The sequence below is a fragment of the Aspergillus aculeatinus genome, assembly GCF_003184765.1.
Source record: "Aspergillus aculeatinus CBS 121060 unplaced genomic scaffold BO66scaffold_49, whole genome shotgun sequence".
Lineage (NCBI taxonomy): Eukaryota > Fungi > Ascomycota > Eurotiomycetes > Eurotiales > Aspergillaceae > Aspergillus > Aspergillus aculeatinus.
The window spans coordinates 74,145-98,832 of record NW_020291518.1 but is presented as its reverse complement, the minus strand read 5'-3'; the positions used below and the strand labels follow the sequence as shown (position 1 = coordinate 98,832).

Genomic DNA, 24,688 nt, shown 5'->3' with positions numbered 1-24,688 from the left:
GGGGGAATTTGTTGTGTGCAGTCGATGTAGATGGAGAGAGCACAGACGCGGGGTGGTCTCAGATTACCGAATTCAGTGTCGTAGGCTTTATTCACTACCTAGTACCCTTCAGAAATCCGCTTTAATTCACAGATGACTTTCAGTCTCCCAAGAAAGCCTAGATAAGAAGATTCTGATGTCTCTACTCTCTTACCACCACTACCACTGTCAACATCAACAAAAAACACATACCATCCACAAGCACCACAAGCACCACAAGCACCATGGACCTCCACCGCTTCTCTCGCATCTATGTCATTGGTAAGAATTCCAATCATATACAGAACGCCTTTCTCCTCTCAGCTAAAACAATATTGCTTTGACTACAGGAGCCCCCGGCGCAGGCAAAGGATCGCTGTGCGCCAAGCTCGCAGCCGACTTCGGGTTTCATCATCTATCAGTGGGCGACCTCTTGCGACAGCTAGCTCGTTCTGGCCGCATGGACCCTGAGATCCTCGACAAGATCCAGAGAAGCATCTTGCTGGAGGTGGAAGACCTCGCACCCATCCTGCGCGAGGCCATCGCAGATCTCAAACAAGACGCCCAAGACAAGCTGCGGCTGCTCATTGACGGAGTTCCACGCACCCTTGAGCAAGCAGCGCCAATTGAAGAAGCGGCAAGTATGCCCGATGGCTCAGTACAGACTACTAGTGCTCAATGATGAGTTAACGCTTCGCTTTCTAGATCGGCTCGCCCGACCTGGTCTTGTTTTTCGATTGTCCGGGCGCGCTAGCCAGACAGAGATTCTTGACCAGGCAGCTTCCCGGTAGAATTGACGATGGGTCGACCTTTGATGCGCGGTATCAGCAGTACTGTGCTGAGAACATGAGGATTCTTGCACGTTACCAGAGGCGAGGAGTATTGGTGAAGGTATGAGGATGGATCTTGCTGCTGGTGTTTGATCAAGTTGTTTGTTAGTGATGTTGCCCCTAGGTTGATACCAGCGGTGATATCGATTGCTCTTATGCACGGCTGCTACAAGGTTTGACTTCATATGCGAAAGAAAGTTCTGAAGATGTGGAGGTCTCGGATGGGAATGTTTTGGGCTGAGGTTGTTGACGCAATTTACTGTACATTACACCTGTGCCTGGTCCGCAGATTGTTATTGGAGACTTTTTGAATGTTTATTGTAGTATACCGACTCGGTCTTCGGAAACCAAGCCAGCTTCGTCACGAACGTCTTTCAAGATATTTTCGATGGCAGACATTTTGCTAGTAGCCGCTCATGATGTCATAGCCCCAGCCCAGATATGAAGAAGAGAATAGAATACGAACAGGTACTGTAAACCCCCTTTATAACGATTGAATTTGTTACAGACCTTAGCATCGTTAAAGGCAAATATTGTTATTGTCTAGCCAATAAGAGTATCTACATGTGACTGCACGTGATATATGCCTCTTTATAACGATATATATATGTAGAAGAAAAATCAAAATATTACTTTATAAGATATATACCTTATTTTTATCGTTTCTAAAGGTGATATAACTGGCTCAAAAAGTGGGCCGCCAAGCATTGTTATAAGCGTGATCGTTTTAACCGGGGCTTACAGTATCGTCCGTATTGTTTACTGACTACTGGCCCAGTCTGAAAACCGGGCCGTACCGGAAGAACACCCACGGGTAAGGGGCCCACTGGTAAGGGGCCCACTACCAGCGAGCGGGACCCTATTCGCAAGGTTGACCCGTTGATCTGCAGTGGGTCGACGGGGTCGCTGCCGAGAGGCGATAGCGGACTATATTGTAACCCCTGGTGCCGCTTTGCATACTGTAGTTTATTTCTCATGAAAATTATAAGCAGAATATCTGGGTTTTTTTTTTCACGAAAAGGTGAGACTGAAGAAGTAGTAAACGAATTGAAATTGCAAAAGGAAAAAGAATATGTGTATTTTGGGCAAGTAAGAGCAAAAGGCAGGGTGCGTATTAGAACTACCGACTCACCACGATGCTGATACAACTTGAGAAGAAGAGTATAACTACCGGATAAGATAGAAACGATCTAGTGGGTTCCAGATCGGGCGCTCTAGGCTAGCCTATCGATAACGTGTGCTTTCAGGTTAGTAAGAGGAATCCTTGAGGCAAGGAGGAAGATATGGAAATTGGTACTTGTATGTAACGGGGGGAAAGAATCTGCGAACCAGGATATAAAGATTAGGTGGTGATGCTCCCCACGCAGGCAGTATAGAGCTGGAGCTCAAGTCTCACGCCACTATCAATACTCTTCTTACTGAAGTTGTAGTGAAGTACATGCTGAAAAGGTGGAACAACTTCCGTGAAGGAGGGGCCGGTTGTATATGCTTTGCTGAGACGGAGTTACGAATGGGAGTTTTAAGTTGTTCGTGATGACTATTCTCTTTCCTGTACTTACTTATGCTAAACAATTTACGAGAGAACCTCTGTACATCTGGCCTATGTTGGCCAGGGCTTTTAGCCAGTTTCCACAACCACTGTGGGAACGCTAGGAATATCGAAAGCCTGGAGCCTGAAGAGCGCCTTTTCTCTGTCTAAACTAGGTATGGTTTGAGTCACCCGGGCCCGGGCCTCGCCTCCTCGGACCGATTGAGGACAGCTCACCGCCTCGGCCGCCGTGTAGATAAGGTACCTTAGGTATACAGTACTACTAGGTAAGGTAATTCCAATTCCTCCTAGATAGCCTGGAATCACCATCTTCATGCTCCCCCACACATATGCCTTCATCAACACCCCAATTCTCAATTACCAAAGTGTCTCGAGTATCGATTCTTGATCTGCCGCCCGAGATCCTCGGCCAAATTTTCCAGGTCTGCTTGCAAGACTCGCGACACACCCTCACCGCCATTCTCCTCACCTGTCAGCGGTTCTACCCCCTCGCCCTTCCCATTCAGTATCACGACCTCAAGCTTTCTTTCCCCTGCCAACCACAAGTCATATGTCTGCACCGCACCTTGCAATCAAACCAGGCATTGGCCTTACTTGTCCGGTCTTTGGTCCTGGATCTTAGGCCGATATACCCCGCTGAATACATTACAATCGACGACTATACGGCGGCAGCCGATGTCCTCACCTGGTGTCGCGCGGTCCGCATCCTGAAGATCTGGGGCGTGGCGTTCCTCGCGCCTAAGGACAGGACCTACTCACGGACTAAAGCTGTGTCGGGCCAGATTATTGACCTTAGTCGTTGGGAAATTCTTAAATATGCTCTCCGGCAGCTCCCTTCCCTGAGGCGGATCGAGCTGGCAACTGAACCTGATTCGCCCGTCTATGGGTTTGATTGTTGCTTCGACTGTCGGCTACACGGGCAAGAGGAGTTACAAAGATTGCCGGGCACTGGCAGGAAAGTCTTTGAAGCGATCAACGAGAGGGCGCGCAAGCGTGGTGACGCAATACAGGTTTTCCCTTCCCTTTTGTTCTCCTGTCCTTTATCTTCTGGATTTTACCCCCCTTCTCTCCCCAACACACTACATTCCACCTTGCTAGAATTTATACGAAAGTGAAATTCAAAGAGCATCTAGTCTGATCTCATTACTTTCTGGCCCGTGCCGGTACAGAGTGATGTGATCGAGCGACGTCCCAACCCCGGCGACCCGGTCGACTTTTGCATTGCATTCGGATCAGGATACGCGACTGAGATGGCCACAGAAGCAATCGTCGACAAATACCTCTTCTCTGCCTGGTTGAAGGCGCATTCGTATGTGCTCCGACGTATAATTCTCGGACATTCTCCACTGGCTGCCGAGTTTCATGCGGCGCGGTCGCGCGACCTGCGCACAGTCACCTGTCCCGGGTCCCAGGAACGATTTGGTTCTCCTTCGACGATAGCCGAGCAGGTTCTCCCAACCGTGCCCACATTTGTCTGGAACCTGTCCTTTCATGAGATGGCATGCGAAGATTTCGGGGAACGGGAAGAGGACTGGCTGCGGGGACTGGCCAAATTCATTGCCGTCGCCACGTCGGACCTTCACCCGGCGCTGCGGACGATTCAGCTCAACCTCGACCCGGACCCGCATCATTTCCTGCCCACCAATCCGGAGGAGTATCCATGGGACCGGATCACACGATTGGAGCAGGAGCTGCGGGTATTGGGGTTGGAATTGAAGTATACACCTCCGAGTGTCACTCGAGAAGAGTATGAAGAGCTTTGCCGCGTGAGTCAGAGGATCGACGATGAAAGGAGAGACACGGCCATAGCCTAGAGAGGAGCATCGGCCGTAGGACGATCTTGTATTTAAAAATGGTAAATCTATTAATTTTTCGGAGCATGATAGCTTCGTGCTTAACCTAGCCCAGCCAGGAATACCCCTCTCATCCATCCTTTCGTGTGCAGGAACACGATCGGGGACGCCACCTAAGAGTTCCCACATTCTAAATTACAGTTCCACATGTAGCTTCGATTGAGTAACACTTGAGGGAGTCGAGATTCGACAACCTCTGCCATTGACTCTACAACGTTTGACAAGCTTATTTGACTATATCTCGCGCAGCAGAAGTAGGATACCTTAGCTTTGCACATCAACAAACAATACAGCTGGCACGACAGGGTGCTTACCTCTGCCTCGAGTACAAAAACCACGGACACATCTCTCTTAGCAGTATATCAACCACAAAAGCAACTAAGAACACACTGCACAGAGCAAAAGCTCGGTCGGGAATAGATAGGGGAATCCTCGCTCTCAGAACATCCGAACCTCAACCCCTACAAAAAGGACATAAACCGAGTTGTTACAAAGAAAATCTATTCTTATCTTCTTCTGCAGCACTCAAACGGACCAAGTAGAGTGATATAGATAAACAACCAGCCATCCACAGACCCATCAACATTGATGTCCGCCTCCACAGTCTTGGTGACGTTCAGATCCACGGCCCCATCCGCGTGCACATCCATCTCCACACTCACAGCGGGCTCGGGCTCCCGCTCTGGCTCCACCACATCCGCCTGAGGCTCGAATTCATCCGTTACCTTGGCGATGGACACCAGAATATTCCTTCTGTGGGCTCTCACGTATATTTCGGTTACCTTGGAAGGCATGTCTTGGGCTTGTTACCTGATACTGGCACGCCCCTCCGAACTGCTGCTCTAGACGGATGGAGGTCGTATTAGTGCGGAGGCGTTGGCCGGGATAAGATTACGCTTCGGGCGTGCTATGGAAATGCAATGGAGCTTAAGTCATGGATCCTAATATATTTGCTTTGCGCAGAGCTTTATATAGCAGAAACTTTATCGCCTACTTTAGTTGGATATAGGACAAAGGTGAATGCTTAGCACAATAAAATGATATACGATCAGGACAACAGCCAAGGTCGGTGATAAAGAACCACTGTGGAAGAAAGTAATGGGAATCGATGCAACAAACTACCGAAATAAAGAACTTGTGTAAAGATGACAATGTTACTGACAAAACAAAGAAACATACGACGTGAATCTAGCAGTTTCACTTGTCAAATTACACTGTACAGTCCCTTGAGTGCGGTAACCTGATTCAGGCCAGACTCCTTGCACTGATTGATCAGAATGACCAAAGCTGACCAGTCGACTTCTGCAGTGTACCCACCTAGTAGTTTCTTGCCTCAAGCTCAAGCTCGCCATCAGACTAAATAAACAAGACAAGGTCGAATCGAGTACAGTACATCCCCGAGCTACTTAGGCTTAAGCTTCGGCCCACGGACTGATCCAAGTGGCCGGAAGAATGCCTGAGCAGCATGCAGGGTTGAATCCAGCCCAAATCCGGGGACGGATCACGGCCACTATTTCGAGGTCTCCAGTGCCCTCAAATTTGATTTTCCGGTGCTACAATGTCTCCAGCACTATTGCTACAGCTGAGAACCGCGTCTTTCCCCTTCTTCGGGTCAATACAGATGGTGCCCGAGGTGGACGCATGTTTTCATAGGCAATGTTCAGCAACGGACAGTTCGAACCGCGGCAAATACAGGGAGCTCATGCCGATTCGACCATCAACCCCGCCGCTGCGCTTTTCTTGGTCCTCGGCCATCTTCGTGCCGCGATGCAACAAGCCTCCACCCGGACATGCCGTCTTTGGGTTATGCAAAGGTCAATCAACACGTCGGATAATTGAGAGAAGACAATTTGAGGCAGTTCACGTTCCGAATCCACCGGTCAAGGCCTGGAGATATCAAGGTCCTTGATGGCGGTGGTCCATATCCGTAGACAAACAATGCGAAAAGAAAAAAAAAAGGGGGGGGGGGGAACGATACGAGAGTCCAGATTCACAGCAAAGGGCAACCAACCACTTTACTCAACCGACGGATCTCTTGGCGAATGAACCCTAAGTGGCATAAGCAATGGGTGGGTCTATCTAGTAAGACCGGCCCGTACTCGGCAACAAGAGCCCTCAAAACTGTCAGAAATGTGACCTGACCCGGCATCCTACGTGTGCTGGCTGAGCTGAGACTACTTTAGGCTACAAGTTTCTTCCGATCGAGTCCGGCGCCTGACATTTAAGCCCTAAGTATTGACTAACTTAGCATCCAATCCCACGCGAAAAGCTGACAGGGGCTCTGATCAAGGAACAACAACGAAGCTCTAATTGGTAAGTGTCATGACGCTCCATACCAGACCGCTTCTCCGACGGCAATCCGGGTGGCCAGATGCCTTATCACGGAGACACCGACCGAACATGGGCGAAAGCTTATCTCTGGTAAGAACGCAACCTCCCGAAAAGGGATTCGATGCTAGACTGTACAGTATCTAGCGGGCTACGACAGACTCTCTCCAGCCCTTTCCAGCCCAAAGTGAGCATTGGTGGCACTGTTAGCGCAAGTCCTGAGAGCTGAGGCAACATGCACCGCCCCCCGTTCGGGGGCATAATATCCAATCCTCTCTTGCCTTCCACTCCTACTCTTTGCTTTCCATTCTCACCCTTCTCACAATTTGTTTGTGTTCTCTATTCCCGATTACAGGAAGCAACATGGCAGTATCAGACGTCGAGGTGAGTAACTACCTTTTGCCCCTGGATTGTCGAGACCCAATCCCATGACCGCATTTGATCAGGTGACCCAAATCAACCTGCTGCCCACTCCAAAGCCCACCGACCCCGAGGCTGCCGAGAATCGCCATGAGAATGAGGATACCGTGACAACCGTGTCAGATGCTCCATTAGCGGACTCAGGAACTGGAGCAACGCCACTGCCGCTGACCGACCTGGACCAAGGCATTGTCGGGTGGGACAGCCAAGAAGACCCGTCGATGCCCCTGAACTTTCCCAAAGCCCGCAAGTGGATTCTTATCAGCCAGGTGTCGGCGATCACCTTCATCTCTCCCTTGGCTACGACCATTGTTGCCCCGGCCGCCTCGTATATCGATGCCGATCTCGACAATTCGAGTGCGATTTTGTCCAGCTTTGTGACCTCGATCTATCTTTTAGGTGCTGTCCCCCCACCCCCGGACCTTATTATTATTATCACCACAATCACTCTCATCCTCCCCGGATCGAGCTAACATGTGTGTGTCTATGGGTGGAAGGACAGGCTATGTGGTCGGACCACTGCTCTTAGGCCCGGCCAGCGAAATCTGGGGTCGACGCCCTGTAATGTCAGCGGCGAACTGGTCCTTTGTGGTCTGGCAGGTATGCTGTGCCCGGGCACCTACAATAGGAGCCTTGATCGGGTTCCGCTTTTTGGCCGGAATCGGAGGGGCAGGGTGCATGACGCTCAACGGCGGGGTGGTGGCCGACCTGTTCGTGCCGGAAGAACGGGGCGGGGCCAATGCGATCGCGGCGGTGGGCGTCATCTTCGGCCCGGTGCTCGGCCCCATCTGCGGCGGGTTCATTGCCGAACGGGTCGGTTGGCGCTGGGTCTTCTGGACGCTCTGCTGCGCCGGCGGGGTGATCAGCGCCGCCATCGAGCTCTTCAACCGGGAGAGCTACGCCCCCGTGCTGATCGCCCGCAAGACTGCGCGCCTAGCCAAGGCGCTGGGCCGTTCGGATCTACGGTCCGCCTACGAGAGCCAAGATGGGCCGAATCACAGCAACCGCAGCAAAAGTGGCGCCAGCACCTGGCGCCGGATGCAGCGAGAGCTGACGCGCCCCTTGCGCATGCTCTTCCTCTCGCCCCTCGTGGCGCTGTTCTCCACCTACATGGCCCTGATCTACGGGCTCTTCTACCTGCTCCTGACAACCATCACCACCGTCTACCAGGACACCTACCACTGGTCGCCGGAGCTCACGGGGCTCGCCTACCTAGGCCCCAGCCTGGGATTCCTAGCCGGCCTGCTGAGCATCGCCACTACGAGCGACCGGCTCATCGTCACTTTGACCGCGCGCAACGGCGGTGTCTACGAGCCCGAGATGCGGCTGCCCTTCATGGTGGTCTTCGGCCTTCTGATCCCCGGTGCCCTCTTCTGGTATGGCTGGACGGCCGACCGCGCCGTCTTCTGGCTCGTGCCGTTGATCGGCCTCGTGCCCTTCGGCTTCGGCATGCTGGGCATCTTCTTCGCCATCCAGATGTACATGATCGACGCCTTCCCGCGCTACGCCGCCTCTGCCATGGCCGCCGTCACTGTCTCGCGCTCGCTCCTCGGCGCCCTCCTGCCGCTGGCCGGCCCCCCGCTGTACGACCGTCTGGGCCTGGGCTGGGGCAACTCCCTGCTGGGGTTTATCGCGTTGGCCATGGTCCCCGTGCCGTACTATCTGTGGAAGACGGGCCGGTCCATCCGGCTGAACCATCCCATCGAGCTGTGATTTTGGTTTATCCTACTCCTGCTATGTTGAATCCCCAGACCCCAGATGTCCTTCGGGAAGGGGACTTGTGACGAATGATGAACTACGCCTCAGGTGGTCAAATTGATCGAAGGGCTTAAGATTCAGGGTGTATACATAATGTGAATGATATAGAAAAATATAGAAACCCCTTCGTCCAAGTCCCTGTTCACTATAGAGTTTCCGAGATTATAGCTTATTTCAGTCATTGTGAGAGAAAGCAAAATCCGAAGAGATTCGGGTTCCAGTACACAACAAGAAGGATCATTTCCCCCCCGAGGCAACTCTGGCACATTGCCGAATAACAAGCAGTCTGTGGGTACTGCTTACTATACAAAGTCGCAATATACAACAGAGGAAGGTCCAAACTGAACAGAATAAGAACTAGTGAAGAAGAGATGTGATAGAAGGGATTTGCTGGTGGCCATTCGCCCAACTACTAACCTCCCGGCCCGGTGTATAACTTAAACACAAACAGAAGATGGCTAGATACTAGATTGGTAGGTTAATAGATGGAGCTGAGTCATGTTACTTTGTTTACCGAAACGTTCATATCTACTTGGTATCTCTTGAGCGGGGCGCTGTAGCAGAGCAGACCGCCCCAAACCATGCCAGCTGGCTATTAATAAAGATTCCACTGGATCTTGATTTTTTATTGCCTCCTGATGCTACTAGATGTAGTACCCCCGCTACATACCGCATTCAGTGACTTAATGCTGGTGCAGCCACACAATGCCTAGCGCGCCCATGCTTAGGGTTTCACCCACGAACGGCTTGAATAGGGCGGTGGAGCCCCGCGCGGGAGGATGGCTCGGCTCGAAATTCCCCCCGAAACTCCATTGCGTGTGAAACCAAGGTTAGCTGGCTGATCAATCGTCCCATACCCTGACACAGACCGTGTCCGGGGATGCTGGTACACTTTTGGGGCGGCGGGAATTGAAAGTACAGCCAGGGGGGGGTGAATTAACCATTAATGAGAAATTTGAAAACAGTCAGAGTACCAACAAGAACAGCATGATTGGTCCTCTCAGCAGATGAAAGATGCAATTCAGTAGAAGACCAATCTCGAGACCGAGATCATTGAGAGCATTACTCAAATAATACTCTATGTCTTAGTGGCTACGCAGAACCGTAGGGCTCATCTCCCTCAACCCGCATTCCTCGATTAGTAGCTCCTTGTATACCCCAGGGTGGCAAGTTGGCCAACTCAGATCACGCACAGTGGTCAGATCCTCTCCTTCTCAGCATGCCTCGTATTTCCCTCAAGTTTGTTCGTCAGCCAGGAAACAGATTGCTTGATATCTTTTCCATTCCCCGCCGCGACGGGGCGGAAGACCTGTGAAGCGAATTAATACCCTACAAAGCCATCAAACGAGAAACATCATATCAAGGGAAAACTTGACATACCCAGTCGACGCCCAGCTCATCCAAGCGCAGAGTAGCGACCTGCTTTTGGGCGATATTTTCATCCTTTTATTTAGACCAGCAGAGGACGAAGTCAGCCAACATTCCCCGTAAAGTTCTCCGCAAACCCACTCAGAATTGCGAAAGACCCTTTTTTTTGGAGACTCACCACTACCTCCCCCCGGAACATCACCATTACCAGCCACGGAACTCCCTGTTTCGCGACAGGAAAAGGCTCTGTCCATCCCTGCACGCGTCGCCCGCGCACCACTCGCCCAAGCTCCTGCCGGAGCTCGTCCAGGGTAATCGGGTCCGCGACGTCGACTGCGACAATCAGCGCATCCACGTCCGCATAGGACTGGGCCGTGAGCACGTGCCAGCGCCCCGGGGCGTCGCCGCCCACGTCCACCATCCGCAGCGCGAGGCCGAGCGAAGGGCTGCTGCCCTCCTCCGCGATGCGATGCTGGCCTTGCAGGATGAAAGGGCGAATCGGGGTCTCACTGAGGTGCTCGAGGATCGTTCGTTGGCCCGCGCCGAGTAGGCCGATAATGGCTACTTGGGTCAGGGGTCGCGTGTTGTGGGAGGAGGAGGTCAGGCCTCTGAGGAGCGCACGCAGTCGGGAAAGGAATGGGGACATTCGGTCCGGCAGAATTGGGATGATTTGACAGTGGTAATATGGAGAAGGAAAGGGGAGAGGAGGAAGTAAAGAAGGGGAGTCGATCAGGTGTAGTTGCTGTGCCTGTGCGCCACTTTCCGACCTTGGGCGGCCGAATAAGGACACTAACCGGAGCGGGGGGCTAAGCATCAATCCATGCAGGTTCTTTCGGCTACTTACTATAAACATGTTAGCTCATGTATAGCAAGCTAAGAACGAACAAGGTACATGTATATGAGATTTGCCTTCAATTTGTATGATCAAGCAACGAAGACCTCACTCGGAAATAGTAAAAAGGTATTTAACTCGACCAGTCAGACCTGCAAGAAAGACGACGCTTGGATTGCCAAATCAATTATGCAATCATCTCTTATCTATCTCCACCTTTGACCTCCATCTCGTGCTCGACCACTATTTGATCCGTCCGGTGGATCTCTAGAACCGATCGACCCGGAACCAGATATTACCTCCGCAAGTCACTCGGCAAAGTCTCCTCCTGACTGTCGCGTCGCACCGAGGTGGTGGTGGGGATGGTCTGGTCTGTGAGAGATAGCATCGTCGAGCGGTTGTAGAGTCGGGTCGCAGAAGGCGATAATAATGAGGTTTGCTTCAACGGTGTAGAGGCATTAGTAATGGCAGCTTGGAGGGTCGAGGGCCTGAGATATACTTGTTCCAGAGAACAGGGGACCAACTTGCGTCTACGAAGCTGTGGCTAGTCTACCAGATCGGTGGTAAAGAGGGAGTGAGAGGGAGTGAGAGGGAGAGATACAAGTTGCGTCAGAGAGGCGAGGGCGTTGATGTGGGTGGTCTCGATGATGGCTGCGCAGGCAGATGTGAAAAGAAAGAAAGATCATTAGCCGCAGCCACGGAGAGGAGAGAGATTCAAGGATAAAGCATATATCGCCCCAAGCCCCAACACGGCACACAACGCTAACTTTTTACACAGTGACATTTGTAGTAGAATGCCAACAGGTATCATGTGTAATATTTTCTAAATACCAGGCCTAGTCCAAAAACCGGGCTGTACCAGAAGAACACATACAAATCAAAAGTCTACTCTGCTATACCTCGCATTATTATTATTATATATTTGTTTTTTAGCAGGTTGTTACTGTAGAACTGATTTATTCCAATTTAAGGTAACTTTTTACTAGATTCTATCAATTCAGCTATAGTCCCTATACTATATGATTTATAAGACATACGCCAGCCTATTCGGCTGAACCATTCTACTAAGCTATGATTATGTTTTATGTTGTTTTCAGACCCCCAACCCCATTTAACACTTGGAAAGGAGGCTTGTGACAACAGTATCACAGGTTGGAAAAGGTTTTAAGACCAAATAGAAGAACAACAAGTTAAAAAAACAAAAACATACAACAGAAGGGATTCGCTGGTGGTCACCCACCCAACTACTAACCTCCCGGCGTGTGGCTTGAGTACGGCTGAGCGGACGGGAAGCCCTATTTTCCACACCCTGTGGTCGTATGTGCTCTCTCCTCCCTTGCTAAAGTATATCATAACTCAAAAGAAGTGCAAGAGAGAACTGCGCGGCAGCCAGCAGTGTAGCACTTCGGGTGCCCGGAAAATAGATCCGAGGTTCGCGATCTTGTGGGTGGGGAGTTGAAACCACCACTAACCTTAAATGAGCTTCGCCCGACCGTACAGAGCAGATCGCCATTTTATATGGACCTTTTTTTTCCATAAAAAAAAAAAAAAAAAAGGATCTATGTGATAGTTGTCGGGCACCTGACGATTTTCGAGGATTGATCGGATCGGGCGCCCTTCTCTTCTCTCTTTTATCATTTTTCCCTCTCAGGATATGCCCTTTCGATTCGTCTATACGGTGCCACCTATCAACACACTCGGTGCTATCAACTGCAGGGGTTTGCGCAAATCCTATCTTGTGAAAAAGTAACAGAAACTCGGACATTGCATCGTTGCATGTATTACAGTGCTGGTCATGAATGGAATATATTATATCATACAGGAAATTACTTTTGCTCGTCAAGGAAGGGGGGTTATTTCTACCATTCACAATGCAGCACCTCGTTCGCGGACTGCCAGCCTTCCGCGCACGTGGTTCCCACTGCCAGGTCGGTATAGCAGGTCGCATCCCGGAACCCATCACACACAAAGGTGCCCACTTGCGCCTCGTTGGAACCGGACGATTGGCTTGCCGGCAGATCCGTACCCTTGTAGGTGCAGGTGGACCCGAAAGCCTTGAAGCCGCCCGTCCCGTCGCGCATCCCCTGGAAGGCGCCGTCCGTCATGACGAAATTCGGGGTCTGGACCTCCGGGCACATGTCCGGACTCGGGCCGTGCTCGTAGTACTGGTACAAGTCCCATTCCCCGGCGCCCGTGTGCGCGTCGTGGTAGTAGCTGATGAGGACGCGCCCGGCATCGGCGCCGTTGCTGGGGGCGCTGCCGGACGCAGTCCCCGTCCCCGTGGCTGTGGCTGTGGCCGTGGCCTCAGGCCCGCTGATCACGTCCAAGGGGCCAAACATCGAGGAGAGCTCGGCTTCCAAGGACATGGCAATGCGGATGTCCTCGTCGGGCTGCGGCGTGATCTCCGGCCATTGCTCCATGGTCACCGCGAATCCTGGGGCGGGTGTATCGGTGGTCGTCGTCGAGGTCGCTGTGACGGAGCACCCGGTCGTCGTCGAGCAGTCCCAGTCGCAACCGGACCCGGCCACGCAGACGGTCGAGCAGATCTTCGCCGTTTCGGTGCTGCAGTCCTCGTCGTCGGAGCTGTCAGAGCCACTGCCTCCACCACCACCACCACCACCACCACCACCGCCGCCACTACTGCCGCCTCCGCCGTTGACAGCGTTGCTCCAGTCCGGCGCACACCCCAGGCAGGGCCCATTGCAGAACGCAGCACACTTGTGACCAGCGCCCTTGCTACCTTTGCTTGTGGTGGGCTTGGCTTTTCCGGACGACCAGATTGTGGGTACGGTGTTGAGAACGGGATCCTTTGTAGGCTGAGACCATGGATACGGAGGTGGTGTGAGGGTGGTGGTGGTACTGGTCGGAGTCGGGCCATAAGGTGGTAGGACTTGCACCACGAGAGGAAGGTCGAGACTAGTCGTCATGGTTATAGTTGTAGTCGTTACACTGGCATTGACATAAAGCCCCCACATAGGAATAAAACCAGTAATGACTGGAAGTGAAAGTCAGCTGAGAGAGCGTGAGGGGTAAAGAACGGTGGGTTACATACTAGGTGGCAGAGCAACGGTGATGTTGGTCGTAGTAGTCTCGTATCCATAGTGAGTTGTGACCTGGCCATCTCCGCCGGTTGAGGTATTGCTTATCACGTAGCTTCGTGGGACCTTGGTTGTCCAGGGAGGAAGATGGATGGTTGTTGGCTCATCGAGAGGCAGGGGTGGGAAAATCAACGAGCAGGGAGGATAACACTGAACCACTGGCGAAGGATCATGCCAGATTGATGGTGCAAGATAGACATCGCCATCTCCGGACCCTGATGCAGACCCCGAGCCAGATCCTGATTCGCCGGAGCTCTCCGTTTTTGGCGCACACGCGCCTTCGGGACAGTATCCTCGCTGACAGGTATACTCGCATAGAGGACCGTAGATGGCAGGATCCTGACCAGGGGCTGCCTCGCCCACCACGTCGGTGGTGGGATTCATGACGTTGACTGCTCCCTGGCCTGTGCAGGTACAGGCGTTCATTGGGCAAAAGCCATGGGTGCAGCTGAAGTCACAAAGGCCTGCCAAGTTACCTTCACCCGTGCCTGCCGTGCATGCTGGAGGAAGAAATGGAGAAACCGAGGGTGTGGCCAAGGGAACTTGCTCAGTTCCGCAGGCCGTCGGCGGGCAGAAGCCAAGATTGCAGTCGAAGTTGCACAGTCCACTATAGCTAGCATCTTCTCCTGCGATAGGATATCCTACGACACCTGTAGAGTTGGGCTTCTCGTGACCAAGTCCCATTTGTGTACACGTACAGGCGCCGAGGGGACAATAGGCGTACGTGCAAGAGAATTCACAAAGACCAGCAAAGTTGTTGGCCCCCGTCCCATTCATACAGCTCTGCTCAGAAAGAAGCAGCTTTGGCCTAGCAGATACTGTAGTCCCTGCTGTAGCACTGCCGACCCAGGCATTCCAATTTTGAATTCCATTGGGGCAGCTTGCTGAGATCTCCTTTCCTTCTATGGTAGCAATCACTTTGTTGTCACGAAGCAACGATACGGTTACTGGTCCCGTACGGCCGTCAAAGGCGACACTGCCATGGAAAACCCCGACATCGTCATCAGGAACCGAGGACCATCCAACTGTCTGAGATGACCCTCCAATTGATACTACTGCCCCGGAGAACGAGCCAAGCACTGCAGAGAAGAAGATACGATCCTGAACCATCTCCGCAGGTGGGAACTCAATTTGGAGTTGGGATGCAGTATTGCCGCTAGTACCCCCGCTGGCACACGCAGCAGCAGGAGATAGTCGATACCAAGCTACGATGCTTTCTTCTGTAATCTCAGCAGTCTTTGTCTTGTACATATCGATCCAGAAGGGCAAGGTGGCTCGCCAGCCGTCATGAGGCATATCAGTCACATAGTTGAACGGTGCTTCTCCAATATCAAATGCTTCCATAGCCTTGTCGTAGAGCGGTCCAATATAGTGGGACTCGCCATAGTCATTCCAGGAGATAATCTCCACAAACTCCGGCTGGACGTAGAGTACCTCTTGCCAGCGATCATGCCACAAGTGGTCTCCGCGCCAGATCCAGTTCTTTTTGTACCCAGGAAGATTGGTAAAGAACCAAGGAGAAACGGGCATCATATAAGGCAATCCAGCCAAGTATTGAAGATAGGACGCATCGATATAGGTGTTCATATCCTCAGAGCCCCAGGGCCAACTGGCCCAGCTGAAAAGCCCATCCACTACTCCAGTTTCTACTGCAGGCTTGGCTCCGAGGGATGACCAACTTGGAATAAAAAAGCATCCAGTAGCGGCCTTGATCGAAGGCCAGTCATCTGCTCGACCTGGCCCTTCAAAAGTGGAGACAAATGCCTGTCCATTGTAAAAGAAATAAGAAGAATGGGCGCTATACTGAGTTATCAGGTTGATAACATCGGTTTTTGGCCAGTCACCGTTTCCAGCGTAATCAAAGGAGAAGAAAAGCTTGAAGCCAATCGAGTCAGCCGCTGCAAATGCAGCAGGAAGAGCCTTGATATTCGTCGGATCATTGTACGCCATGTTCAAGGCGAAGGCATCAATGTGGGCATCTTGTGCCAGCTTCATATCATTCTTCCAGTCATCGGACGTGTAGTTGGCTGAGTTCGTGACCTGAACCCACTGTCAGGAGATGCACAATAACTAGGATGATTGAGATACGTACCATAAAATGCGCGAAGACAGCGGCCGCCTGCACGCGGCAGGCAAGAAAGAGAAGCGCGATCCAAGCCAGGATAGAGTCCATGGCTGGCTATGAGGTGATGGCAGGAGTATGTTTGGGAAGGTACAACTATCCATGGTACCATGTCTCCTAATATAGGAATAGAAGACCCCCTGTCAAAGGTCCGCTGGCTGACCAATTTCCTGCGTTTGGGCCGAAGTCCGTTTCGATAGTCAACATCGGTTTAGCTTCGAATTTCGGTGATGATTCTCCACCCCAGAGGCACATTACTTACTCAGTGCTCCTCTGTGGTATTACTCCGTCGCGAGGATTTCTTAGTGCTTTGAGACCAATTCGTGGAATGAGGTCAATACTCAAGTGGGTCATCTAGTTCGCAACTAGCGGCGAACTTCCAGTTGTTGTTCCTGAGCGCAGCATTTCGCAAGTGCTTGGCATTCAACGGAGATAGCATCGCTTCCTACATGGATTTCAGAGAGAATCTCTCATCACGCTAACGAAACCAATTACCCTTGGGGAAATGACTCTGAAAAGACACTGACGTTGCCTAGCACAGCGGGTGCTTAGTGCCAGATCCCGATTGTGATTGTTCAAGCACAACATGAGTTGTATTGACCTCCCAAAAACTCGCGTGTTTTGTTGTTATATACAGTACATTGATTTGCCTTGACGACACATGAAAAGTAAAGCTTCCTGGAAATTGTTTGCGACCATATACATTAATAAGCACAGGTCATGATGCAATCTTTGCCCTCGAAATTCCCACAATACAATAATTTCCACCGAAACGTCTCAATGGTGATGTTCGTGTCTATGGCGAAAAATTTCACGCCTCGCACGGGGCTAGAGAGAGGGGCAAGGTTTACCATTAGCCATGATTGCAAGTGGGGACAATTTAATAGGGGAAAAGCGTACCAAGGTAGAACTCTCTGAAGGGATCTGATTTTTGCTCGCAGCAGCGGAGGAGGATGCAGTGGGAGATGCAGTGGGAGATGCAATGGGAGATGGAGGTAACCGAGACTCGGGACTCGGCTCGCATCCGCCAAATGTGAAGCCAATGTTGTCCGAAAGGCTCAGTGCTTTGGTGCGGTGCAAGTCACACTGGCCTGATTGGTCGACATAAAGCCAGGCTTGGCATGCCTTGACATTTCGGCACCAGTTCTGGCATTCAGTGGCGGTGGCGATCTCGAAGCTGAAGGTGACGGGCGCGCTGTTGAAGTAGGCGACTGTCTCGTTGTACACCGAGTTCTGACAGCCAGCCAAAGCTTCCACATTCGAGAATGCCAGAGCAGCCATGAGCATGAATGAGCGGATAGGAGTCATCTTGTTGAGAAATTCACTGAGCGAGGATGGAGATTGTGAAGCCGGATCAATTAGGGATGAAGTGGAGAGTATATGAAAACCTTTCCAAATAGTGCTCCGGAGGCCCTTTGGAAGTCGTCTTTTCTTGGCGCGCTGTCGGAGCCGAAGACAGAGTCTTCTACTAACTATATAAACACAGACGCTACGGATTAAGCTAGTCATGTAGAGCCCAAGAAAGGGATTTCTCCGGATCAAACCCCGTGTACCTGAGCCAATTGTTCCTGTGGTCCTTTTGGGTCGGAAAAGGAGACTATTGATTTTTCTAACCTAACCTGGTTCACTGTCTTGTCAATTGGTGGGGGCTTGGCCTCCCTTCGCATTGGCGAGAAGAAGATATGGACATAGCCGAAAGGATCCGGATCTGGGAGCAAAACACTTATGGAGGAGATGTGGAGATAAGCGTCGCAGACCCTGCGATCACCCCCTGAGAGGTGGCAAGGCTCACAAGACGGGGACTCTAGCACTCAAATACATCCCAGAGTAGGCTTAGGCTGAACCCTGTCCTCTCTTAGGCCGGGGAGAAATAAGACCAAGTGGGTCTTTTGCAGGCGGTACCTGCACAGTGCAGCCCTCAATACGTGCTCATTCGAGTCGTAGGCATCGCTTGAGTGACTGTCAAAGGATATTCGCTTACATAAATATCAAGTATTGCAGGAGCATTTCCTCGGTTTGATAGCCTGACAAGCTCTTCATTTTCTGGGCGGGATGACATACTTGCATGCCTTGTCACGTGATCGTTTTGATACTCGGAAGCAGGGCGTACTGCTATGCCACATTCACAAATGCGACAGGTCAGACATTAGATCTCACCAGTGACTGTGCAAGTTCCTGAGTCAGAACATGCGACTAGATCAGATCTTTTTCTCCCCACTCGGCAAGACCGGAAATTGAATGTTTACAAGCTTCGTACAAAGCCTTTCCTAAGAATTCGTCGCGGACGCCAAGTTCACTGGGGTATAGACCACCGATTGGTCGGGGCGGCGTAGCAGAGCGGACCGCCCCGAATCATCGATGTCAATGCCCTTCGATTTTCTGAGACATTTTCCACGCTAGCATTGATTAGGGCAATGAGCAAATCAGGTACCACTGGATCTCAATGTTTACCTCCTGATGGCCCCCACTAAATACTACATTCGGTGACTACTAGGTGTTGGACATTGTTTGCCAAGAGGCTGCCAATGTCTCCGGTGGCATTCTTGGGGTTTTGTCGAAGAGCGCTACCACCACCAATGGAGCAGTAATTTCCGACCTTTTCGCGTGGCCCCATCCGTCTGGGTTCTCTTAGCAAACCAAAACCACCGATCAAGGTCTCGTTGTCAGGAGCAGTGCTATGGTACAGGACTTTCAGGGAGAGAAGGCGTGATTGGGGTTATTGTCGCGGTCAACATTGCTTAGGGCCTTTGTGAGCGTCGGTGTACTTCGGGCATCTGAATCCGGTAGGGGGTAAAATAGCCTGCGTCTTAGACATATATACTGTCCATGCACCTCATCAGGTGGAAGAGGAAGAGATTTTGGTATCATCAGTTCTAGCACTGAGCAAGCAACACTGATCATGCGCTGGGTTCTACTCGTTTACTTCTGGCTATTCTGGGTGCCAGCCCAGTCGACCGATACATCATTCCAATCCCTCTTCGTGGTTAAGACAGACACAGACAACAATGGCGGCTGCGCCCAGTACCTTGATCAATTCGAGACATTCATAGCTGAGTGCAAAGAGCTTGTCAATGCCGGCTTGCAAGTGTTCGAGGACGCAGCTAAGCCTGTCAGTACCAGAGAAGGCCGCGTGGCCCGCAGTTATCTGTGGACCTATTTCAGGATCAACGACGATGCCCAGGCAATGGCCTCGGTCAAGAGTAAGGAGTGTCATTCATCTGCCCTTTTCCTGGATCAGTTTGCTCATTGAACACAAGATTATCTCACGCGGGTAAAAGACTTCCTCGGCGGCGAAACATCCACAGATAAAGCTCATTTGTACTGCAACGATGAATGGCTCGAAAAGGAGCATCTGACCGACGCGGCCAAAGATAAAGACGGGAACGATAGATGGCAAGATTATCCAGACGGCTCTCGGGCCCCATACGCAATCTTTCAAATCCCGGAATATCGAGAATATCTTTTCTTCAAAAACGATGATGGGATGTGGGAACCCATCTCCGATAAGGTACCATATTGGTCAGATGACTTGAAGGATTATATCTTCGATTCGGACTACGAGGGCGGGACCTACTGTACGCCCGCCGCTAACTTGGCAGTAACACAGGAGAGAACCACCCCAAAGACAATGACATTTTGTCCCAGGGCCCTCAGAAGCAGGAATTATGTTACGAGGACCCTCGGATCGAGAGCACCCACACGTGGAGATTCGATCCAGGTTAACGTCCCCCTTAGTGGCACTCTGTACCATGAGTTGTTCCACCTCGTGATCGGGAACTACCACACTTATGACTTAGAATGTAAGCCTCTGCAGAGCTGATATATACCTCAAGCTGATCCTCGACTAACGACTACTGTATCCAAGATTTGTGGTCTAAGCAGCAGAAAGCGCTTGAAATTAATCCCTATCAGGCAGTTAAAAACCAGGATAGAGACTACTTGAGCCTCCTCCGCGAAAACCCGGAAACATACCTCTTCTTCAGCGTGGGATACTGGTATTTTCAGCAGACGCGGTGGGGTACCGTGGCGAAACCCAATAGAAGATGGAGCTTTCATTCAGGCGTTGCCGAATTGATTCAATAATACGACGGCATTGTGAGGCAAGGGGGACCATTATCGACAAGAGAGAGATACTCAAAAGAAGGAGCATCAATGCGGGTGAGGGAATGTCTTTCAGATTGGTATCAGCTCTTCGAATCCGCCACCTATATCACAAGAGCAAGAGCCTTAAACACAAAACCACAATGATATTCACAGAATGGGCACCTCCTGAAAAGTATAGAAATCATCTCTCCATTCCAAGGCACCGGCTTCAACAAGAACATCAGAGAGCACTTCGACTTTATTTTGGTATGTCATGAAGTTGTCTATCAAGAACCTGAAATCGGCCGCCTTTTCATCTCGCCAGAAGTGCGCCCAGAGCATTAGTCGGGCTTCTTGGCCACGCCACAATTCTGTCTGAGTAGCCCATATCTTGTCCGGAGTGCGGGTGGAATGTGACCGGCTTGCTGGATAACTAGGTCCAAAAGCTGGTGTTTTGATGCCATGAAATTTGCCAAACCGGGTCTCTTGCTCAGGGGTCATTGCTGCGGGAAGGTAGACCCAATAGAACTGAACAAAGGATGTTTTTAGATAGTGAAACCAATTTTCTTCCTTTAAGGCCTCGTGATGAGAGAGTTGTAGGGCATTAACTGCCAAGAGAGACTCCCTGAGGAGCTGGGCACAAGGCGAATCTTGGAAATCTCTAAGTTCGTCGGGATGGTCCCATACTGAGCAGATATGTGAATTAACATACTTGGGAATCTAAGGAGTCGAGTGAGAATGCTCGACTTACATGTTACCAGAAGCACTACCCCGGGCTCCTTTTGTGACCTTCCCCAGACTGTCCCCCTGTGGCCGTCTGCGTGCACCAACGGTTGAAAATAGCCGGCCCACTGTTCGGCATCAAGCTCCAGCCCCTGGGGAACCTGGAGTTCAGTGATTGCAGTGATTGGGCGATATTTGGTGGTCATTCTTGACCGAAAGTCTCGTAAACGAGTTGTGCAGGATATAGAGAATAGACTCCAGCAAAAGACGTAAGGAACAAAGAGTCGATATGACGGGGGGGGGGGGGTACATAATTATATAGTCCCTACACCATGTCACATGACCCTGTTCACCCCCTGTTTGTTTGCGTAGTGGGGGATCGGAAAATGAATATCCCGTCTCGTTTTTTGCAACATCGAGAAACGCCATTGGAAGAAGACAAGACCTCGATGACCTTGGAAGAATGAAAGAAAAGTACTAAGATCGATTTTCTACTCGTAGAAAATACCTTAGTTCTTGTGTATACTTTGAACTGACTATGTATATGCTTCATAGGCAGATACGATGTGTCAATTTGGTGATTACTAGTATCTCTTTTCTTTAGTACATCTTTATATACTGATCGTCAAAGTTATTGAAACTGCTATGAGGTCTGTTATTAGATGACCTTGGAATCTTGCTGCCTGCTAGGTGTCTTCGGGGCTAACAATCTACGTCGAAGTGCCCAATCTCTACTCCTATGCTGAGCGAGCTTCTATATGAGCGCGCGTGGACTGGGATTCGAAAACTGATGTAGATGCAGCCATACTTGCGCCAGTGAAGTGTGTATCCAGAATTTGGGCAGAAAGTTCGGGAGCAAAATCACCTGCTTGCCTCCAATATACTCCTATCCTTAAATATGTTCTCCAGCAGAGCTAAAGAATCTATGTACATCTGTAAGAGGCAGCTCACCGCCCTGAGCCGCATATAGCCAGCCCATCTGAGATAGCCCCAAATATGACTCGGGACATCTTCTTGCATCTTGACAACATCAGCTATAAGGAAACGATAAGCATAATAGGGAAAGAGATAGAGAGTACCTACTGAGTATTCAAGATCTTTCCACAATATGCGAAGGCAAGCCTCATATTGTCTGATAATCCTGGAGAACGGATTTGAAATGCCGCGGCGAAGGCAGGTGCAGTGGGGCATCACACCTGCCAAAAGTGGCTGAGTCGGCTGAACCGCTTTTCAATGAATGCTTCACATTGGAGGAAGAAAGACGCCTGACAAGATTCTCCCTTTCATAGCCACTCGTGGTCAATCGCTGATGGTCGGGGAAATCCGGCATTGAATCAAAAGGCAAATGCAGTAGTTTCCTCTTGAAAAATAGGTATGCAAAAGCACCGGGATGAAAAGTTCCAACTCTGAGCAAGAGAGCGACTGACTCCTTCCAGAGCTCAGGTGGTAAGCTTCTGGTGCAGGGCATTGCTCGCATTAGATTTCCGAGAGTAAAGATCGACATGCCGGCAAATGTTACTGAGAACCAGTGAGTGGGGAAAAGAAGTCGGTCAGCCAAAGAGAGTTTGGATACTTTGTTGCTAAGGGATCCATCCCATCTTCGATGTTGTGAGCCATAATCCTGAATACAGCAAGCAAGCCTCCCCCCAACTGATTGACAAACATTGCCAACCAGGCCGTGTTGTGGCGCTGAGTCCATCCTACTACACTGAATCCTTTTAGTCTTTCTACAGCCGCGCCACCACATAACGCTTCGTTCAGCTGAACAGCGCGGCAAGACGAAAAGCTGAGGTGGGGAAAAAGAACGAAGATGGAGGCTGTTTTGACACTAGTAGATGGGTCTGAGGAAGTGTGTACCCCACTTAACGGGCTGAGAGCTTGCGACAGCCACTCGATGATACTGATACGAGTACATTCGCTTACTGAAAGTTTTCTAGATCGATCAACAATGCAGATCCTAGGTGGTATAGATTCCACAACGATTCTGCAGAGATCTTGCAGTTGAGCACAGAATAATATCCCGAAGCCCAACTCAGTCATTACAGGAAATATGGTGTCGAGTGAAGAAACATTGGCCTTATTCCGGCAGACAATCCGTGGGCAAACAGCCACACTCCCAGACCTATACGCTTTGTTTCCCGAATGGAAGGCTGAAATTCATCCTGATTATGAGAGAGCCCGCGATGAAGTTCTCAATCCGTGGATCGAACGGTAAGTACCAGTCTCACTGTGAGCCACTTTTCTAAACTCATAACAGATGGGTGCCAAATCGGGCTACGAGTCGCAAATTTCAAAAGGCAGACTTTGGAGTCTTCGCTGCTATCTTCTGTGCGCGTTCTTCGTTCGAGGTCCTATGTACCGTGTCTAAAGCCTTCGCATGGGTTAGTCCTCTAATCGTCCACTAAATGACCTTAGCTGAAAGCTTAACACAGTATTTTATTTGGGATGATAGTATGAAACCCTGAGAGGTCCTGACTCCGTTAATCTAGCTTACTGTTGACACGCCTGTAGTTTTCGACTGTGGCATCCTCGCCAACGATAAAGATAAAGCCCAGGAATACAGAGAGCAATCCGTACGGTACTTCCACGCCGTACTCGGGGAGGAAGAAGACATCCCCGATCTGTCATACTTCTCAGAGGAGCTTTAGTTTGCCTTGCTATGCTGGAATGAAGTCGCCGATCACATTCGAAGCGTGTGCTCAAAAGGTCAATCCGCCTCGCACTCTGACCTTTTCCGAGTTGACAAAGTCTCTAGACACCCTAGAGGTCCTTCTGGACCAGAAGCTATACTATGTTGAAAGTGTCGATACTGTGGACACGGTCTACTCGGAAAACCACGTTCCATCACTGAAGCAATATCTGAGCCGGCGTGAACGCACTGCCGGGGTGTATCCGGTTATAGCCACAATCCCGTGGGTGAAACGTCGCTGAACAAAATTTCGCGACTGACAAGATTACTAGCTTCATTTATGATATCGACGTCTCACAACAACAGCTAGATGGCGAGTCGATGCAGTTGTTGTGGAAACATACGTCGTATTTGGTACACATGTTGGTGCACCTGTGCTAGCCATCCCCGTGACCATGAAGCTGAACACTCATGCAGGATCAACGACATGTTTTCATTGCGCAAAGAAATTGTACGTTCTCTTAAATGCTTTCATCAACCACTACTGACCATCGACCCTCAGGCGGATGGGCAAATCGAGAATCTCATCCCAGTATTAATGCTCAACGAAGGCGTCGACTGCAACACCGCCATGAAGTTAGCTATTATGCTGGTCGATGAGGCAGCACACGGTTTCCATGAGACTGAGAAGCATCTTCAAGCTCAACATGACTCTGCGCCGCATGAGGAAATTACTGAAGCTTTCCTGGAGGGCTGTAAGAATGTGGTGATGGGGCTGACATATTGGAGGTACGAGTTTGTTTTCGAGTTTTCACACTGAGTGGAAGGTCTTGACTGACAAGTATAGTTATACGGGGCAACGGTATTTCCACCACTCGAAAATCGAAGCTGGAAACACGATTACATTCGGCTTATGAGAATTGAAGTGGGAAAGGCAATCACTGCTGTAACCGACGGCATATGCATCAGTGTGATCTATCTCGTAACCTTTGAGGGTGAGGTAGCTAGGTACAGTACCATACAGAGCCAGAATTGAGCCTAAGATCTTCCAATTACAAGTGAAGGAGTACATTTCTG

The 24,688-nt window shown here is 50.7% G+C and overlaps 9 protein-coding genes across 9 annotated transcripts; 5 read left to right on the top strand and 4 right to left on the bottom strand.

Moving 5' to 3' along the window:
* Positions 1-263: 263 nt before the first annotated feature.
* BO66DRAFT_441924 (P-loop containing nucleoside triphosphate hydrolase protein) lies at positions 264-1,089 on the top strand (the record flags this gene model as incomplete). Its single annotated transcript, XM_025651378.1, has 4 exons — positions 264-300; positions 369-676; positions 724-909; positions 973-1,089. 4 exons carry the CDS (start codon positions 264-266, stop codon positions 1,087-1,089), a joined length of 648 nt encoding a protein of 215 aa, XP_025500397.1.
* A 1,603-nt stretch (positions 1,090-2,692) lies between these two features.
* BO66DRAFT_459288 (uncharacterized protein) lies at positions 2,693-4,211 on the top strand (the record flags this gene model as incomplete). The annotated part of the gene is made up of 2 exons (XM_025652249.1): positions 2,693-3,407; positions 3,531-4,211. The coding sequence occupies exons 1-2, from the start codon at positions 2,727-2,729 to the stop codon at positions 4,209-4,211; spliced, it is 1,362 nt and encodes a 453-aa protein (XP_025500396.1). The 5' UTR covers positions 2,693-2,726.
* A 1,829-nt stretch (positions 4,212-6,040) lies between these two features.
* Positions 6,041-8,900, top strand: BO66DRAFT_422731 (MFS transporter; the record flags this gene model as incomplete). Its single annotated transcript, XM_025650071.1, has 3 exons — positions 6,041-6,064; positions 7,100-7,397; positions 7,501-8,900. The coding sequence occupies 3 exons, from the start codon at positions 6,041-6,043 to the stop codon at positions 8,709-8,711; spliced, it is 1,533 nt and encodes a 510-aa protein (XP_025500395.1). The 3' UTR covers positions 8,712-8,900.
* A 950-nt stretch (positions 8,901-9,850) lies between these two features.
* On the bottom strand, positions 9,851-10,849 carry BO66DRAFT_474103 (uncharacterized protein). The gene is made up of 3 exons (XM_025653114.1): positions 10,303-10,849; positions 10,137-10,199; positions 9,851-10,065 (listed from the first exon to the last, which is right to left on the bottom strand). Exons 1-3 carry the CDS (start codon positions 10,768-10,770, stop codon positions 9,955-9,957), a joined length of 642 nt encoding a protein of 213 aa, XP_025500394.1. The 5' UTR covers positions 10,771-10,849; the 3' UTR covers positions 9,851-9,954.
* Positions 10,850-14,000: 3,151 nt separating this feature from the next.
* Positions 14,001-16,227, bottom strand: BO66DRAFT_459278 (glycoside hydrolase family 71 protein; the record flags this gene model as incomplete). The annotated part of the gene is made up of 2 exons (XM_025652248.1): positions 14,001-16,094; positions 16,147-16,227. The coding sequence occupies 2 exons, from the start codon at positions 16,225-16,227 to the stop codon at positions 14,001-14,003; spliced, it is 2,175 nt and encodes a 724-aa protein (XP_025500393.1).
* A 726-nt stretch (positions 16,228-16,953) lies between these two features.
* Positions 16,954-17,484, bottom strand: BO66DRAFT_431186 (uncharacterized protein; the record flags this gene model as incomplete). The annotated part of the gene is made up of 2 exons (XM_025650565.1): positions 16,954-17,004; positions 17,077-17,484. 2 exons carry the CDS (start codon positions 17,482-17,484, stop codon positions 16,954-16,956), a joined length of 459 nt encoding a protein of 152 aa, XP_025500392.1.
* Positions 17,485-19,075: 1,591 nt separating this feature from the next.
* BO66DRAFT_441918 (uncharacterized protein) lies at positions 19,076-20,259 on the top strand (the record flags this gene model as incomplete). The annotated part of the gene is made up of 3 exons (XM_025651377.1): positions 19,076-19,376; positions 19,434-19,976; positions 20,042-20,259. The coding sequence occupies 3 exons, from the start codon at positions 19,076-19,078 to the stop codon at positions 20,257-20,259; spliced, it is 1,062 nt and encodes a 353-aa protein (XP_025500391.1).
* On the bottom strand, positions 20,065-21,249 carry BO66DRAFT_172417 (uncharacterized protein). The gene is made up of 2 exons (XM_025642306.1): positions 21,011-21,249; positions 20,065-20,945 (listed from the first exon to the last, which is right to left on the bottom strand). Exons 1-2 carry the CDS (start codon positions 21,186-21,188, stop codon positions 20,428-20,430), a joined length of 696 nt encoding a protein of 231 aa, XP_025500390.1. The 5' UTR covers positions 21,189-21,249; the 3' UTR covers positions 20,065-20,427.
* Positions 21,250-23,032: 1,783 nt separating this feature from the next.
* Positions 23,033-24,528, top strand: BO66DRAFT_414218 (terpene synthase family protein; the record flags this gene model as incomplete). Its single annotated transcript, XM_025649458.1, has 10 exons — positions 23,033-23,193; positions 23,240-23,363; positions 23,415-23,433; positions 23,494-23,629; positions 23,675-23,688; positions 23,747-23,894; positions 23,944-24,033; positions 24,089-24,122; positions 24,174-24,400; positions 24,459-24,528. The coding sequence occupies 10 exons, from the start codon at positions 23,033-23,035 to the stop codon at positions 24,526-24,528; spliced, it is 1,023 nt and encodes a 340-aa protein (XP_025500389.1).
* Positions 24,529-24,688: the final 160 nt, after the last annotated feature.